At 35.7% G+C, this 18,401-nt stretch overlaps 1 protein-coding gene and 1 pseudogene across 2 annotated transcripts in view; both read right to left on the bottom strand.

The window, feature by feature from the left end:
• Nucleotides 1-18,401, bottom strand: part of ADAM10 (ADAM metallopeptidase domain 10) — a 141,474-nt gene that overhangs the window by 34,537 nt on the left and 88,536 nt on the right. For both annotated transcript variants that reach the window (XM_045449599.1, XM_045449600.1), the window contains exons 6-8: nucleotides 13,889-14,038; nucleotides 10,552-10,644; nucleotides 7,197-7,380 (exon numbers count right to left, since the gene is read on the bottom strand). In XM_045449599.1, coding sequence (XP_045305555.1) covers nucleotides 7,197-7,380; nucleotides 10,552-10,644; nucleotides 13,889-14,038 — 427 coding nt within the window. The remainder of the gene's footprint in view (nucleotides 1-7,196; nucleotides 7,381-10,551; nucleotides 10,645-13,888; nucleotides 14,039-18,401) is intronic.
• Nucleotides 8,811-8,973, bottom strand: LOC123584741 (annotated as a pseudogene).

Below are 18,401 nucleotides of genomic sequence, written 5' to 3'. Positions count from 1 at the left end.
GGGAAGGAAGGAAGGAAGGAAGGAAGGAAGGAAGGAAGGAAGGAAGGGGGAATGGATGGATAGAGGGTGGGATGGAAGGGGAATAAAGCAAATGTGGAAAAAACCTGACTAATATATCAGGAGTTCACTGTACTATTCCTGCAACTTTTTAGCAGGTTTGAAATTTTCTTCAAAATAAGTTCAAAAAATTGAATTATCATTTTCCAATGTGTCTCAAGAATACTTTCAAATTTTAAAAGAAAAGCCGTATCACTGGGGCGCCTGGATGGCTCAGTCTGTTGAGTGTCTGACTTCGGCTCAGGTCATGATCTTGACGGTTTATGAGTTCGAGCCCTGAGTCAGGCTCTGCACTAATACAGCCTGCTTGGGATTTTCTCTCTCTCTCTCCCTCTCTCTGTCTGCCCCTCCCCTCCCCTGCTTGGGTGTATACACATGCATGAGCGCTCTCTATCAAAATAAATCAATAAACTTAAAAAAAGAAAAAGAAAAAAAGTGAAGCCATGTTGCTACTTTATTATACATATTAAATCATTTTGTAGTTCACCTCTGCAATAGGAACTTTAAAGCTTAATATTAAAATGAAAGTACTTGCACATCTAAAAGCAGTTAACATAAGAAATTAGAAAAACAACAACAGGAAAATCAGAAACTGGCTGACCAACCCATCTTTGTGTATATTATACTGAGAAGAACATAGTTCTTTTTAAAATTCTGTTAAAGACTTTTAGTGAGAATTCACATGTAAAAGGCTTCTCTCTTTGTTTTTTTATTTAAATACAATCAAATGTTAGGATATTCTGATAAGTGATCAAATTATTTCAAATTAGCTTTCTATACACAAAGTTACAACCAAGTTAATAAACCATTAAAAAAATCTAATATTTATAATCCTTAATAAAGCATATAATAGATGGCAATTCAAAATAGATTTGCAAGAATGTCATGACACTACAATTGCTGCCCTGTTCCTTTTAACATTAGAAAATATATGGCAACAAAATATAAATCTGAATTACTGTTATGATAGGAGTTAGGAAGAAGTTAGGAAATAACATGCTTCACAGAAATGTAAACTGAAAGACTGGGCCTATGCAGATTTTAACCACCAAAAATTAGAGAACCTTTATGATATTCAAAACTTACTACCTCTTCTGCAAAGAAATCTTAACAGAAAGCAACAAATAATTTAACAATATGTAATATATTTTCTTATGCTACTTCTACTTTTGAGATGAGTCTTAAGGACTGTATCACTATTTCCAGACTAGAAAAGATATGAATAGCACTCTGTATGTAGTAATTATCATCTACATATTATAGTTTTAAACAAATAGTAAATTAAAATCCTGCCTTAGTGAAGATTTGTCATATGGAAATTGGTCCAATGCAGTATTGTCAAACTTGAATTAAGCATAGAAGACTTCACACTGTAAATCTTTATCAGTTAAAAAAAGAAGAAATAAATAGCAAGTATTAAAAACTCTGATAATATATTTTTCTGTATGTTTAAGGTCTATCTCATTTAAGGGATGATCATACATAAATTCAAATGTACTTTTCTGAAATACAGTAATTCACACCTTGTTTAACATCTTAACAACTACTTTCGGTTTTAATAACTATCACTTACAGAAAAGTTTGGTATTTGTTACAAACTATTAACATGTTAACTCAATTAACAGAAAAAACACAACATTTAATTTTATAGGCTAAGGTTTAATTTTTTTTGGCAATAGTGCACTGACTTTTTTAAAATTTTAATTCCAATACAGTTAACATACAGTGTTATATTAGTTTAGGTGTTGATTTAACAATTCCATGTAACACCCAGTGCTCAGTTATGGTTTAATTTTGTAAAAAATACTGCAACTAGTTCTGATGTGCCAGAAACTCAATTAGTGATATCATACATATCTACAGTGAAACTATATAGCTCTAGTTCAGTAACTGCTTGATATTATACATTTAAAATTTTACTACATGTAGTCATCACTGCAAAACACAAATTGTAAATAGTAATGAGAAGGGTAAGATTTTTTAAATTTGAGTTAAAAGCTATTAAAACAGACCTCCCCCCCGCCTCCAAATTAGAAAAACCACAAGGGTAATAGAATACCCTGACAGAGTCCACAAACACAGTTTTGATGTGAACAGGCCTAAACACCTAAAACTTAATAGCAGCATGCTGACCATGCAGTATCAATCTGAGCAGTAATTTTGAACCAGACAGTAGTACTACTCCCAGAAAGGTTATCAGGAATGTCCTGGGACATTTCTTCACCTTTCATGTCTGGGGAGCAGTACTCACACATAATAGGTAGGGACCCCAGATGTTAAACATCCTGGACGGAACAATCCAGACCTGCACAAAATGCCAATATATTTAGTGTCCTGTTGTAATATTCTAATGATGCAATTCTCCTAGCCCTATAATTAGACTTTTAAACAACATGTTAAGAATTTGACAGTTTGTGGGTTATCTTGTGAACACCATTTTGAGCTTTGTATGCCCTTAAATCCTAATATGTAAAATCAAACTAAAATTTCTTAACTAAGAAAAACAGAAGAGACCATTGCTACCAAATGAAATGTCTCATAAAATGTTTTTCACAAATGAGTTAGAGGAATACTAAATGGTTCAGGATTAATTATGGAGACGAATTCCAGAGCTTGCCTTATTCGGTGTCCTGCCCAAAGTGAGACTGTGTTCATTAGGATAACATTAAGAAGGACAATATATGAACAAAATATACCTTAATAAATTAAAAAAAAAAAAAAGTCCCTATCAAAAACCATGTTGGAAGGGTGCCACAAATGAAATAAAACAAAAATTTTATCTAATATAGTCATTTACTCAGTCAAGGAATCAATGTTTCAGTCTCAAAATTAAATAAGAGGCTACCTGCTTAACACAGACGAGTGCTCATACAAAGAAAAGTTTAAAGAAATCTTTCTAGATTCATATCTAAGACTGACTTTGTCTGGAAGACCAGACTCCCTTTTTTGGCTCTCCTCTAATCTGTGTATAAATTTTTATTATCTCACGAACCATGAAATCATGAACTGAGGCAAAGTCGGATGCTCAACCGACTGAGCCACCCACAGGCGCCCCTAACCTGTATATAATTTTAAATGGGAGCCTCCAAGCCAGCCCAGTTCACTAGTTGTTTCCACTTATTATGGAGTTGGACAGGAGGTGCTGTTTTCCTCATTAAAGAAACCCAAGGCAGTACCCAACTACAGTGTGATATTAAATAAGAATAAAAAGTAGTATAAGAAGACTTAAAGAAACCTACTATTCAAATGTTTCAGCCTTCATTTTTCCCCAGTTTAACAAAGTCAGCAGAGACTACAGCTAATAATTAAAGTAATATTCCGTGAAAATTAATATCACAACAAAATCTTTCCCACCACCATTTAAGTAGTAAAATATCTGCATAATTAAATAAAAGCTAAATAATACAACAAAATCAAAATTAGGCCAAATAAAAATGAAAAGATTAAGAAATAGTAACTGATCATAAGCTGAACAGATCAGCTATGAAATGGTATTTTTTAAATATCAGATAACGGAGGGAGGGGGGGCCTGGGTGGCTCAGTCAGTTAGGCATCCGATTCTTGATTTCGGCTCAGGTCGTGATCTCATGATTGGTGAGATCAAGCCCCACGTTGGACTCTGCTCAGACAATGCTGAGCCTGCTTGGGATTCTCTCTCTCCCAATCTCTCTGTCCCTCCCACACGCACGATTTCTCTGTCTCAAAATACATAAACATTAAAAAAAACAAACAAACAAACAAAAAAAAAACAGGTAACAGGAAGCATTACTAAGATCTATAGGCAGAAACATGAAGTCCCAAAGGGCATGAACATGAGAGAAGAAATTACAATGAAAAATAAACATGTTGAAGCAAAATGATTTACCTGAATTTACAGAGAACAGACAAGAACCCAGTCTCCTAGCTCCCAAACCAGTGCTCTTCCTATTATGCCATGACAATTACCCAAAATGATATCTAAATATTATAGAGTAGTAATCTTTTATAACTCCTTTTTCTTAAAAAAAAATGGATTCCAACAATACAAAACCTCCATTAAAATGCAGGAAAACATTTTAACTTCTTATCAGAAGTGTCTTACAGAAAGCTAAGATATTAAAGTATATAATACTTAGCACAGTAACTACTAAATGCACTGAACCTGGAAACAAAAGGTCCAGATTCTAGGCTCTGTGTGTTACTGGGTTGGTCACAAAGTCTCTGAATCCTTTCCTCATCTGCAGAATGGAGGCAATAACACCTATACCTCAGAAGGGTACTGAAATAATCAATAAAGACAAATATATTTTTCCTTATAAAAAATACAATGTAAGTCAAATATAAGACTCAGTTCAGATAGTCAAAGGGCAAAGGGAAGTGAAGAAAAAAACTGTCAATGTCTAGTATAGGGCAGGCACCCTATACTAGAAAAAGTTGGATCAAGGGAACAAAGATCCCTTCTCTTGCCCATTCTGGCCTCCATTCTGTCCCTGTCTAGCCCCTTCCCAACAGCTCTTAGAATAAGGCTTCTAAGAACTGGAGTTGGGATTTTTTTTTTTTTTTTAATTTTTTTTTTCAACGTTTATTTATTTTTTTTTTTGGGACAGAGAGAGACAGAGCATGAACGGGGGAGGGGCAGAGAGAGAGGGAGACACAGAATCGGAAACAGGCTCCAGGCTCTGAGCCATCAGCCCAGAGCCTGACGCGGGGCTCGAACTCATGGACCGCGAGATCGTGACCTGGCTGAAGTCGGACGCTCAACCGACTGCGCCACCCAGGCGCCCCTGGAGTTGGGAATTTAACACAGAATAAAGACAGCAGATGTAGAACCTATGACAAAAAAATAAGTTATGTGTCCCACCATTTAAAATCCAGAACTCTACCCACTGCCACTTCAGTAAAATGAGCGGCATGATACTTGGTGGTCCAAATAAAAAAAATAACTAGATATAAAAATTAACTGTCCCCCAAATCCATCATCCCAGTTTAATCATGAGAAAAACATCAAAGAGACTGGAAGAGAGGGGCATCCTACAAGATACCTACCTGACCAGTACTCCTCAAAATTGATAAGGCCATCAAAAACAAAAAAAGTCCAAGAAACTAAAACAGACTAAAGAGACATAACAACTAAATGTAATGTGCTATCTTGGATGAGATCCTGGAACAAAAAAGATATCTTAGGTAAAAACTAAAAAAATGTGAATCAACTATGGACTTCAGTTAACAATAATGAAGCAATATATTTGTTAACTATAACAAATACACCATACTAATGTAAGCTGTTAATAATATGAGGGAAAGAGGGTGTACAGGAACTCTCTATGCCATTTGCTCAATTTTTCTGTGAATCTTAAACTGTCCTAAAAATATAGCTTATTTTTGCATTTATAGACATGAAGCTATCTAATGATTAAAAAAAAAAAAAAATGACCAAGCTCCTTCAGGAGCATTACATTCTTAAAGAGCACAAGTCTGGAGGTGAAAATGTAAAATGACAGCAAGTTTCTGGTTTGTAATCATCCAATCATTTTCCCAGGAGCCATTCTGTAAACAAGTTTCTTTAGAGACAAAAATATGAATATGGTAGTTCTGAGTGCATCAGAATCACCTGGAAGGCTTGTTCAAACAAAGACTGTTGGACTCCACACCTAGTGGAATCAGTAGACCTGGGTGGGACCTATGAATTTACATTTCTAACAAGTTCCCAGGTGATGCTGATGCTGCTAGTCCAAGGAACAGACTTTGAGAATCACTATATTAATGGTAATTTACAACAAAAAATCAAAAGCATCCTTGAATTTTAACAGTCCTTACTAATGAACAAGTAAAGAAATTGTAAACTTTGTGATAAAATCATCCAACTTATTAAAGGAGGGGAAAAGAAATTTCAAAATATAAAAGTTATAAAACATGTGAAATTATCAAAGAAAAAAATGAGTTTGTAAAATCTGCTGACAATGCAAGTAACACAAAAGCAGGACAGATCAACATAAGAGACAAATATAAATCTCCAAAAATACTGTACTATGATCTATACAATCCATGACATAAACTTGCACCTTAAGGACATTATGAAAATGTGGAAGAAAAACAAAAGAAGTTTTGAAAATTGTAAAAAGAATATTCATTGCTGGCTTAAAAAAAAGAGCAGAAAGTATAAAAGCTAAAATATAGTACCACTTAAGATTTAAAATATGCATTACAAATCAAACAATAAACTAATAGGAATACAAAATAAACTAGGAATAGAAAAGCTGGCCTTATCCTACATAAAGCAGAAGGTGATTCTTATAAAAAAATAGAAATGATACATCAGAAGAAAGAGACATTACTGTATACAGCTCAAAAGCTGACAGACTATTGATCAAGCTCTATATGACCAAATCTATATTCAAAGAGTATGTGATTGTTTCTACTCAACCTTTCAATTAATAAATCTGTATTTCTCTAAACGGGGCTTCTGAACTTAATGATAATGTAAATCACAGACTGTTCCACCTCCACTGCAATGGGTAGAGGATCCTATCCCAGATTTCTTAGCAACAGCAGTGTTCATGGCTAAGGCAGAGACCCCAGTAGAACATGGGCCCAGGTGCCGAGGTCAGTGGAGCTGTGGGTACTGACACCTGCTGCTTACATCTCTTTTCAGGGAACACTTTACTTTTGTTAAAATAAAGGCTATAAATAAAATAATAATAAGAGCAGTCTTTCTTTTCTTTTTACCTAGTGCTCCTGACCAGGGTTTCTCCACTCTCTATCTCATTCCAGAACAGAAGCAAGAACATAGTTTTCCCCTTGTAATTCTAAGGCCCTCTTTCCAAGAAAAATAAAAATCTTTAATTAATAATATTAACTTCTATGAAAAAATTAATATTTCATTTTTGTTTTCAGAAATGAGTACTTCTTTTTCTCATAAAATTATTTATTTCAGCCACTGAATGTACCAAATGTCAGGATACCCCCTTGTTAGTACTCATGACAAAATAAAAAGTTGTTTCATCTATTTTTCTACTTACATCATGCTTGCCTAACTCAAGTTGAATAAATTAAGATAATGTACAGGCATCAGGTTCTCCTATACTTTTGTAAAATTCAAGTTGCCCTGAAAACTGCTTTTTGTTTCAAGCATTAAGGCAAGAAACAGTTAAATAAACTACCTGAAGGTGCTCCAACCCAAGCCAGACCAAGAACACCATCATCAAAATCTCGGTCTGTGAAGACATAGGCCAAACAGTAGTCATCATGATTCTGCTCAGAATTCAATTCCAGAAACTTCTCCACGCCAATATTTGGGAATCGAAACGGATTTGTAGGGTCCTTCTCATCAGCAGTTGTGTTGATCTAAAATTCAAAACAATTATTTAAATAAGCAATTAAAGTTAGCAGAGCCTCTGTGTAAAGTCTTTGCTCCCCTTCTTCTGCATTTGCCTGCACAATATGCTTGGGACCCAAGGGAAATCAGGCCTGAATTAAGGCTTCTACAACTCATCCCCCAATGCCCCCACCCCTGAGCTGATTATAGAAACTGAAAAGAAGGAAGGGGGGTGGGGCAGTGGGGGGAGAAACAAGAGTAGGAGAATTAAAATTGAGCATGTTAAATTTCTGGGCAAGGTTTGACCAGGTTCCTGAACACTGAGCATTCTCTTTAGGATGGAAAAACAAGTTCTTCTTGAAAGAAAAATTCTAATAAAAGTACAGCTTCTCAAATTTAATCGTCTGAGTAAGTCTCTTTTAGTGCTAATCTCCTGCACATGGTGGAAAATATAAGGATATAAAAACCTTAAACTTTAGCTAATTACTAGAACATAACATAGATATCAAACCCAAGACTGTCAATTCAACAGACAAATTGTTTTCTTGGTTCTCCTTGCCTAAAATCACAGGAGTCGAGCCCAATAAACTGCAAGTTCAATTGTTTTTCCCTGACTGTGGGCAAGATTTTTTTTTTACTGACAACTCTCTTCTCTTACTGTATCAAGCTGAGTTCCTCCAGAATATTTCTTAAGATGCTTAGCTACTATACTCCTAGTGCAGGTTCCTCCTTCACAATCTGAAGAATAATCAGTTCTGATACCAAACTTCTACAAACAAAAGCTTTCATTTATTAGCCCCTGCCTCCTTTCAGAGACCCCTGCCTAACCTTTGAAGTCCTAGAACAATGTGGCTTTCCTCAAGTAAGTGAGAGCATTACAGACAGAAATGTTGATACAGAATAAAAAGGGGTATCCATGAAAGTAAACATTTTTTAGAAGGCAAACTTCATCCTATTGAAAATGTTGGTAGTAAAGGGAGGATATAACAGTTGATAAAATGAGAATGTTAGGTCTTTTTAGGATCCACAGCCTTCAGTAAAACCAAGAGGCTTAGAAGCAGGATTGCAAAAACACTACTCAGGGCAACTGCCTAAGGACAGATTTCAGAACATCTGATTTATCTACTAACAATTAACTAAAAACAGTCAGTAATGGTCATCTAACATAAATAATTCCAAAAGCTATCACACTACCTTGTAAATAACACATGCTGAGAGACATGCTATAAATGGCTTTTTTCCCAGTCAAATGAAATTCCTTGATATTTCTGTAATATTGGCTACAAATAAAAACTGCGTCTAAATTTTAGCTACCTATATCAGAAATGAGATGATTCTTATTTAAATATTGATACGAACTTCAAATTAATTAATGGGTCACAAGGAATATTCAGCAGATGAGATCTGAACTAAAATTTCAATCTCAGCTAAAAACCTGAAAACAACTCACTGCCACACTATCCATTCATACACATGCATTTCTTCATAATGCAAAGCATTTTACTCAAAAAAAAGTGCTTCACTAAATTTGTTCTGGTATTCTTTACTTTTCACTACTTTGCATTTTAAATTGATAAGAACAGAGACTACACTTGATCTTAGCCAAAAGGCCAAGAAGCGATTCACTACTTTGCATTTTATTGCTTTTCCTACTAAACAATATTTTTCTTGGTCATTTAAGGGTTTAAATTGCTCTCAATATACATGAAAGAAATTGATTATGAACAATTCTTACATTATTTATTTACAAACCACATTTCACCTTAAATTCCAATTTAACATTTAATCGTACTACTAAGGATCAATTTTGCCTATGCTATTAAATATATTACATCCATGAACACAAATTATAATTTAGTCAACCGTATTTGAAGAAAGTTAGAAGCACAAAAATAAAGAAACCCTGTGGCAAATACTTTCGTAAAATAATTTTTTTAATTCAGGTTCTTATCTAGTTTATGAATTCATATTCTTAAAAGCTATACACATGGAAAGATTCACATTTGGAAAACTTCTGAAACAACCAACCCAATTTTGTTAGTAATTTAAAATCTACTTATTTAAATTTATAACATTAAAACTAATCATTGGTGACCCTGTGGCTATGAGTGAACATTTCTCAAAATGTGTTCTACATTTATTTGGACTCTCAGTTGACATTAATACAGAAAAGGTTCCATGGTCAAATTATTTCTGAAAATTATGAGTTTCAGGGCAGCTGGGTGGCTCAGTCAGTTAAGCGTCCAACTCTTGATTTCAGCTCAGGTCATGATCTCACAGTTCATGGCATCAAGCCCCACATCAAGCTCCACACTAACAGCAGAGAGCATGCTTGGGATTCTCTCTCTCTCCCTTGCTCTCTGCCCCTCCCTTGCTCTCTCTCTTTCTCTCTCTCAAAATAAACATTTTAAGAAAAAATTACGAGTTTCTCTCATGAAGGAATTCTCAAAATCTGAGATAAGTTAGCGTGCACTGTGAATTTACAAGACGAGGGTACACTACTGTTTTTCCGACTTCCAATTTTATTTAACCATTCCATCTATCTTTTCCTTCCCTGGAACACCAAATGAGACACACTCGGAAAAATACCACAAAGCAAATCTTAAGAAGCTGGAAAATGACATCAGGGGGATAAAAGGTCAAGTACTATACCTGTAGTTATTGAGAAGTTATGGCTTTCTAAATGTTATATTAATCAGACAGAATATAGTATAACTGTTACCTCTTTTGCAGTACAGATTACAGCCCTATAGATTTTGTTCTAAATCATAAACCCAGTGTGTGTGTGTGTGTGTGTGTGTGTGTGTGTAAAAGCCAAGAGTAAAGATAGTAGGATCAGTAATATAAAATAAACTATTACTACATAAAGATGAAGTAAAAACCAAGTATTTTTCTTTTTGTAAACATGGTCCTTATGGTCTTTCTTAATGTTCTAAACTACTGAAATTCCTTACTCTTGGGCTGTCTGGGTGGCTCAGTCAGTTGAGCATCTGCAGCTCAGGTCATGATCTCACAGTCCGTGGGTTTGAGGCCTGCATCGGGCTCTGTGCTGACAGCTTAGAGCCTTGAGCCTGCTTCAGATTCTGTGTCTCCCTCTCTCTCTCTCTCTGCCCCTCCCCTACTGGTGCACGCACGTGCTCTCTCTCTCTCTCAAAAATAAATAAACATTGAAAAAAATAAAAAATAAAGGAATTCCTTACTCTTATTCGTTTCACCATGAAACTGATGTTGCGGATTCCAGAGAAGTCTGTGGTCTGGTAAATTGTATCAATTGCTTTAACATGACTGGATATCTATAGATTTAAAAAAAGAACAATACTTTAGAGGCAGTATTAAAATGTGAAAAAAGACTGTGAATTTCCATCTCCCAAATCAAGAATTATTCGTGTTCGACCACACTCAAATTTTAAAATGTCTACATCATATACTGGATGAAAAGATGAAATAAGATTAGTCAACTAGGGCTGAGAGGGGAGATTCTGTGCCTTTTCCAGACTCATCCCCAGCCAAAAACAAACATGCACTCTTGCTTGAATCATATAAAACTTTGTTCCCTCAATCAACCCTGCAATGTCAGACCTCCATGCCTTTTCACATGCTATTTTCTTATGCCTACAGTATCTTTATTTATCCTTCAGGCTTAGTTTGAATATCTTCTGTAAGAACTTCCCTGATAATAATCAGGACACTCAGTCATTCTCTGACTTTAGTCTTTCTATTGCTGCTCTAGTACACATTCTCTAAGTTCTGTTGACCACTTTCTATACACTGGCACTGTTTTAGGTGCTAGGAATCTAATGGTGAACAAATAGAAAAGGTCCATATAAATTTACAAAGATTTATTCTAGAGGAGGAGGGATGAGAGGAAGTAATGCAAACATAAATAAGATACATTCAGATTTGCTAAATTCTAGGGGCATCTGGGTGGCTTCGCTGGTTAAACGTCCAACTTTAGCTCAGGTCATGATCTCACCAGTCATGGGTTCGAGCCCCATGTCGGGCTCTGTGCTGACAGCTCAGAGCCTGAAACCTGTTTCGAATTCTGTGTTTCCCTCTCTCTCTGCCCCTCCCTGACTCATGCTCTGTCTCTCTCAAAAATAAATTTTAAAAAAACATTAAAAAAAAAAAGATTTACTAAATTCTAGGAGAAAATTAAACATGGTGATAGAACACAAAAGACTTCTCTGTTTATGTACCTGACTCCCAACTAAACTCTCTGGCTTCTAAACCACTTTCCCAACTTTATATATAAAAAGCATTCTTGCTACAATTTATGTAAAAGCATGTATATATACTTTTAAAACTATTTTCAAACAAATTATACAAACACGACACAGTCAGGTGGAAGAATGAACAGTAATAATTTCACAAGTAGCTCAGGTTGACATACTGTTAAAGAAAGTCCTAACAACGCTGACAGGGTCTATTATAAATTCATGCTATCTAACCTCAGCTTGGCCTAGTAATCCCTTACCAGATTCTGTTTCTTCTCCATTCCTGACAGTAGTAGTTCAAACATTCCTCCACAGATGATTATACTTCATACTTTACTGAGAGCTCGTCTTGATTCCCCTCCCTCCTAACCTTCAAATTTTTCTAACTTTATCCATTTCTATCGTCCTCAAAGGGTAATTCTTCCTTAAAGGGAAACTTTTCTTTATTCCTGATCCCAATCCTTACTGGCTGGACCTACAAGAACATTGGCTCCTATCGATTTTTCTTTCTCTTGTATCTTACATTGCTTTTCTACTGGATCATTTTCCTCTTCCTACCAACTTGCTCCTGAGTATTCCCTGTCTTCCTTTCACCCCCAAATACTTTATAGTATTTCTAAATCACCATATCTTTTCCTATTTTTCACATTTCTTAAAACCCTTGCTGCTTCACTGGGGCGCCTGGGTGGCTCAGTTGGTTAAGTGTCCAACTCTTGATTTCAGCTCAGGTCATGAGCTCACAGTTTCATGGGCTCAGGCCCCACATTGGGCTCTGCTCACTGACTGTACAGAGCCTGCTTCAGATCCTCTGTCTCTCTCTCTCTGCCCGTCCCCAACTTATACTCACACGCTCTCTCTCTCAAAATAAATAAACTTTTAAAAAATTAAAAAAAAAAAATTCTTGCTGCCTCGGCCAACCCATCCATTATGCTTGCAATGTTTTCACCCTCACGACTCTACCAAGAGCAGATTAAAACTCATCAATAACCTTCTAGTAACTAAAAATCAACTACCTTTTATAGTCTTTTTTGTCTTCAGTATTATTGAGGCATAATTGCAAATAAAATTGTAAGATGTTTAAAGTATACATCTTGATGATTTGATACATGTATACATTGTGAAAGGACTTCCCCTATCTAGTAAATTAACATATTGTAATCATTCTTCATTCTCTTTGATATCTCTATAATATGACATTTTGTTTTGAAACTTGTTTCTTCCTTGGCTAACCCCAGTTCATCTCCAACATGTTTAACTATTATGTTTTCCCCCATAGCTTCTCTTCCTCATCCTACTCACTATATACAGATATTATCCCTCAGTTTCCTCCCTTTTAATTTCATTCTCTCCCCTTATTTGAACTATATCTTTTGTACCCATAAATTCTATGCAGAAAGCTTAAGGTTAGGCTAACCTCTCCCAAACTCCAGGTCTACTTCAATATCCTAAGGAATGACCACTTGGCTTTTAAACACATCTAAAATTAAGCTAGTCAACAACACCAAAATGAGTCCATCATTTATACTATTGGCACCTGAATCCTCTTAGTCTCAAATCAAATTTGGAGTCAAAATGCATCCTCAAACTCTCACTGGGACTCTTCAACACGAAGGGTATCTTGCATGGTTATCTCCAAAAACTTTTTACTTTATAGTAAGTGTTGAAAAGACACAAATGCAAAAAATGCAACTTTGAAAGCACCAAGTACAAAAAAAAAAGTACTAAGTACAATGGGAATACAGAATAGAAATTAAATACTTCTTGTTGGAAGGATTCCTCTATTCTTCCATTCTTTAGGACCACAATTGAAAATTCAATCCTCTTACTCTTAAATATAGAGAACAAACTGAGGGTTGCTGGCAGGGGAGTGGGGAAGAGAGGAATAAATGGGCAAGGGGCATTAAGGAAGACACTTGTTGGGATGAGCACTGGGTGTTATATGTAGGGGATGAATCACTGGATTCTATTCCTGAAATCATTACTGCACTATATGCTAACTAACTTGGATGTAAATTTACAAAAAATAAATAAAAATTAAAAAAAAAAAGAAAAGAAAAGAAAATTCAATCCTCTTTTCAAAGGTAAGCTCCAGTGCTATGATCTTCATGAAATCATTTTCTTACACTTCAGCTTTTCATGACTCTAAAACATCCTAACTGGTCTTTCAGTCATCTGTGTACTTATCCTACATGTTCTATAATTATTAAAAATATGTACTTTTTTTTTCAAAAAAGAGATATGCCATAACTTTAATTTTAGAGGAAAATATAGGTATAATGAAACAGTGTGAGAACTCCTAAAATAGTAGCAAAATTATAAATACCTGGGCAATCACAGCTTCTCGTGTTCCATAATATTTAAAGAACAGATGATCAGTCTGAATATAAAGCTGACAAGTATTTCTTTCAGCTGAAGTTGTACGTTTTTTCCTCAAGTGTTCTGGACCATTAACAGCATGTTCTCCTTGAGGTGTCTATATGTCAAAAAGAGGGTCAGTTCTGATAATTAGTATGCTTCACTATTACACTTCATACAGCTAAGAATACACATTATGTACAATTTCATATTTTGCTTTATTATGTAACACCATAGGTATTCCCCCACACCATAAAAATTCTTATAAATCTCACTTTCAGTCTCATAACATTCCACTATATAGATGATTTATAATTTATTCAAGCAATTCTTCCACTTTTAAACATTTTCAAAACATATTTTTTAATATATAATCCTTTAAATATAAAGCAAGTCTTAGAGTAGCTTATACTACTTTGATATTTTCTTCTCTCTCCCTCTAATACCTAGCCCCATCAAATTGATCTCCTAAATACCTAGGGAATCTGCCCATTATCTATGGTGCCTTCACATTAGCCCCAGCTACCATCATTTATTACCTAGGGTACTGCAATATCTCTATCCATATCCACTACCGGCCTTCCCTCTATTCTCCAAACCACACTCTTTCCAAAATGCCAACTTGCAAAATTACCCACCTGCATAATATATTTCAATGGCTTCCTAATGCTCTAAGGATAAAGCTCTAAATGCTTTACATGTGCCACCAAATCAACATTGCAGTCTCTGCTTACATGCCCGGTTTCTTCTCATTCTATATTATTCCAAAGAGAGACTCTACCACATAACCCAACCCTAGCTCTCTGTGCTACAGCTAAACAGACTTCTTTCCAATCCTCCAACATCGTCTGTCTCCTGCCAGTCTTTGCACATGCACATACAGCTGCCTTCTCCTAACCAAGCTTTTTCCTTCAGACCCATCGATTACACCACCTCACAGAATGCACCCATGTCCCTTCCATAGTGCAACCTTATGGTATATTGTGTGGTGATTGGTTTAATTTCTGTTTCCAGCCTACCACCATTACTTCAACCACTAGAACAGGAGCTCCAGAAAGAACAATCCCTGTTTGCTTCTCACTATATTGCTATCACCTAACACAGACTTGGCAGGCAAACAGCAGATACTCAGTAAGTAAGAATTAACACTGCTACTGAATCCAAGCACTTAAACATTTGCTGACATCTGAGGACTCCATTTAAAAAATTTTTTTTTTCAACGTTTATTTATTTTTGGGACAGAGAGACACAGAGCATGAACGGGGGAGGGGCAGAGAGAGAGGGAGACACAGAATCGGAAACAGGCTCCAGGCTCTGAGCCATCAGCCCAGAGCCTGACGCGGGGCTCGAACTCACGGACCGCGAGATCGTGACCTGGCTGAAGTCTGATGCTTAACCGACTGCGCCACCCAGGCGCCCCCTGAGGACTCCATTTTAACTGAGTTTTGATGACATAGTTATGGAGAATTCAAATTAAATTAGATTTGGGGCACCTGGGTGGCTCAGTCGGTTAAGCATCCAGCTTCAACTCAGGTCATGATCTCACCACTCATGGGTTCAAGCCCCACGTTGGGCTTTGTTCTGACAGCTCAGAGCCTGGAGCCTGTTTCGGATTCTGTGTCTCCCTCTCTCTCTGCCCCTCCCCTGCTTGCACATGTGTGCGCGTGCGCTCTCTCTCTCTCTCAAAAATAAACAAAAACATTAAATAAATTCTATTAAACAAATTAAATTAGATTTTAAGCCACAATTCCAAATTTACTCTCACATTTCATACTTTGCTTCTCCCTTGACAACTCCATGTTTCTCTGTTCTCTCAGTTACCACCTTCATTTTGCCTTTATCTATTTTCACTGAGTACAGCATTCGAGGGTGGCAGTTACTCAGCTTCACCACACCCTACTGTCTTCTGGTTTCAATGGTCTCCAATGAAAAATGAGCTGTCATTTTTACTGTTGCTTCTGTAAAGGTGACTGGACGTTTTTTACTGGTTGCCTTTAAGAGTATATATCTTTCAGTTTTTAGACTTTTCTAATAACATCCTAGGGTGTTATTTTCACTATGAAGTATTTATCCTGCTCTAACTACAGGGCTTACCAAACTTGTTGATATCCTCTCTCATATTTGGAAAAGTCTCTGCCATATCTGTCCTTATTTCACTGTCATTTTTTCCCCTCCTGAGAAATCAATTATACATATGCTAGACCTTCTTGATGAGTCTCCTATCTCTTTTCTGTATTTTCTATCCTTTTGCTTCTGAGTGGTTCATTCTGTTTTCTTATGATATACCACCCAGATCTAAATCCATCAAATTCTTAATTTCTGTTATGTTTTTTAATTCTAGAATTTCCATCAGACTCTTTTGTTCATTTTCAGTTTTCTGCTGCAATTTTAAATTCCATCTTTATGTACTTGAACATATTAAAGTATGTATCTGTGTGTGATCATTTCATTACCTAGAAACCTTTAGGCTGTTTACATGTCTGATACCCCAGTACAATGTAAACTCTTTGAGGGTGTACACTTTATGCCATTTACTCTTGCATCACTGATGTTTGGTATACAACTTTTCTCCTCTTGTTCTTCCATCATGTTGTCTCATTTGTTCATATGCTTATTATTTTCAGCTGAGTGCCAGACAGCGTACATGAAAAACCACAGATAGAATTTTAGGCTTCAGGCGATGATATTTTTCTCAAGAGAAAATTTATTTTTGCTTCTGGCCTTCACCGTTAGGTTTGATGCACTAGTAATCCTGGATCACCTTACTTTAATCACAGATTAAGCAGCTGTGATGTAAAGCTGTAATCCCTTTGACAGGAAGAGATAGAACATTTTTTTGACCCACCCTTACTTCCAGGGAGTAGCCCTTCAAGATCCAAACCTAAAGCACTACAGAGAAGGCCTCATGTACTATTTTTACCCTAAGGCTCAAGAATCTGGAGAGTTCTACTCAGCTTCTCAGTCTCTCAGCTACTTTATCAGGAACTGGAAGATAGAGCTGGAGAAAAGGTAGATCCAAATGCCATGCTCACTCAGTCATCCTCATATTTTCCTAAGATCTAGCCCCCTAATTCTTCACAGCCTTGTTCTCTCCCCAATGCCTCCAAGCCAATACACAAACACACACATGCAGACACACATATAAACATGTACATATGTACTTTTAAAATATTTATTTAAAAAAAATTTTATCTTGAGACCAGATTGGTTTTTATTAGCAGTTCTGAACAGGAAAAGGATTACTCTGTCTCTTGAAAACAATTTTGTGGTAATTTTATGTATTCTGAATATTGTCTCAAAGCTTGTAATTGTCTTCATTTTGAGGTGTCTTTTACCCTTAATTTTCATATGGTGAAATATATCAAATTTTTTATAGTCAAAAGATTTTACATCATATTCTAAGAGTTTCTCTATCCCAAAATCCAAAATGTTTTTAAATATCATTTCAAACAATTTGCCCATTTTTTAACTGGAATTTGATGCATTATTTTAAGTGAGTTATAATACTTCTTTGTATATTCTGGAGAAGCCTTCTGCCAGATAGATGTACTGTTGACATTTTTTCACAGTCTGTGGCTTTTTATATTTTCTTAACTGTGTGTCTTTTGAGAAGATTTTAATTTTGACAAAATCAAATTGATAAATTTTGGAGACGGGGTATTTTTTTTTTTAATATTTATTTTGTGACACAGAGAGAGAGCACATGAGCAGGGGGAGAGGTAAAGAGAGAGGAAGAGCCCAAGCAGGCTCGATGCATCAAAGTCAAGAGTCAGATGCTCAACCAACTGAGCCACCAAGGTGCCCCTAGAATGGGTATTTTTGCGTCCTAAAAAATTGTTGCCTATGGCAAAGTCACAAAAACTTCTATGTTTTTTTCTAGAAGTTTATGTTCTAGCCTTAAGTATATAGACTCATTATCTATTTTCAGTTAAATTTTGTATGAGGTGTTAAGTGTATAGGTTGAGGTTCGATTTTTTTTTCCACACGGATATCCAATTAATTATACCAGTACCATTTGTCAGACTGCTCTTTTCACCTTTAAATTACAGTGGGACTTTTGAGGAAATCAACTGACCTTATGGACTCTCTATTCTGTTCCACTGATTTATACGTCTAACCTTAGGTCAAGAGGACACTATCTTGATTACTATAGCTTTATAGTAAGTCTTAATATCAGGCAGTGTAAATCCTCTAGTATGTGCTTTTTTGAAAGTTCTTTTGGCTATTCTAGATCCTTTACATTTCAGCCTAACTTTCAGAATCAGTTTATCAATTACTAGATAAATCCCCACTAAGATTTTGATAGGTGTTGCATTGACTCTACAGAAGAGCCTGGGGAGAATTGATATATTGAGTCTTTCAAACAATAAACACAATATATTCCTCTATTTATTAAGATATTTTATTCTTCTTGGCAATGTCTTACAGTTTTCATATATATGCCTTGTGCATATCTTATTAAATTTATTCGAAGTATTTTA

The sequence above is a fragment of the Leopardus geoffroyi genome, chromosome B3 (assembly GCF_018350155.1).
Source record: "Leopardus geoffroyi isolate Oge1 chromosome B3, O.geoffroyi_Oge1_pat1.0, whole genome shotgun sequence".
Lineage (NCBI taxonomy): Eukaryota > Metazoa > Chordata > Mammalia > Carnivora > Felidae > Leopardus > Leopardus geoffroyi.
Note: the sequence above shows the minus strand (reverse complement) of the source record. Positions and strands in the feature narration are given on the sequence as shown.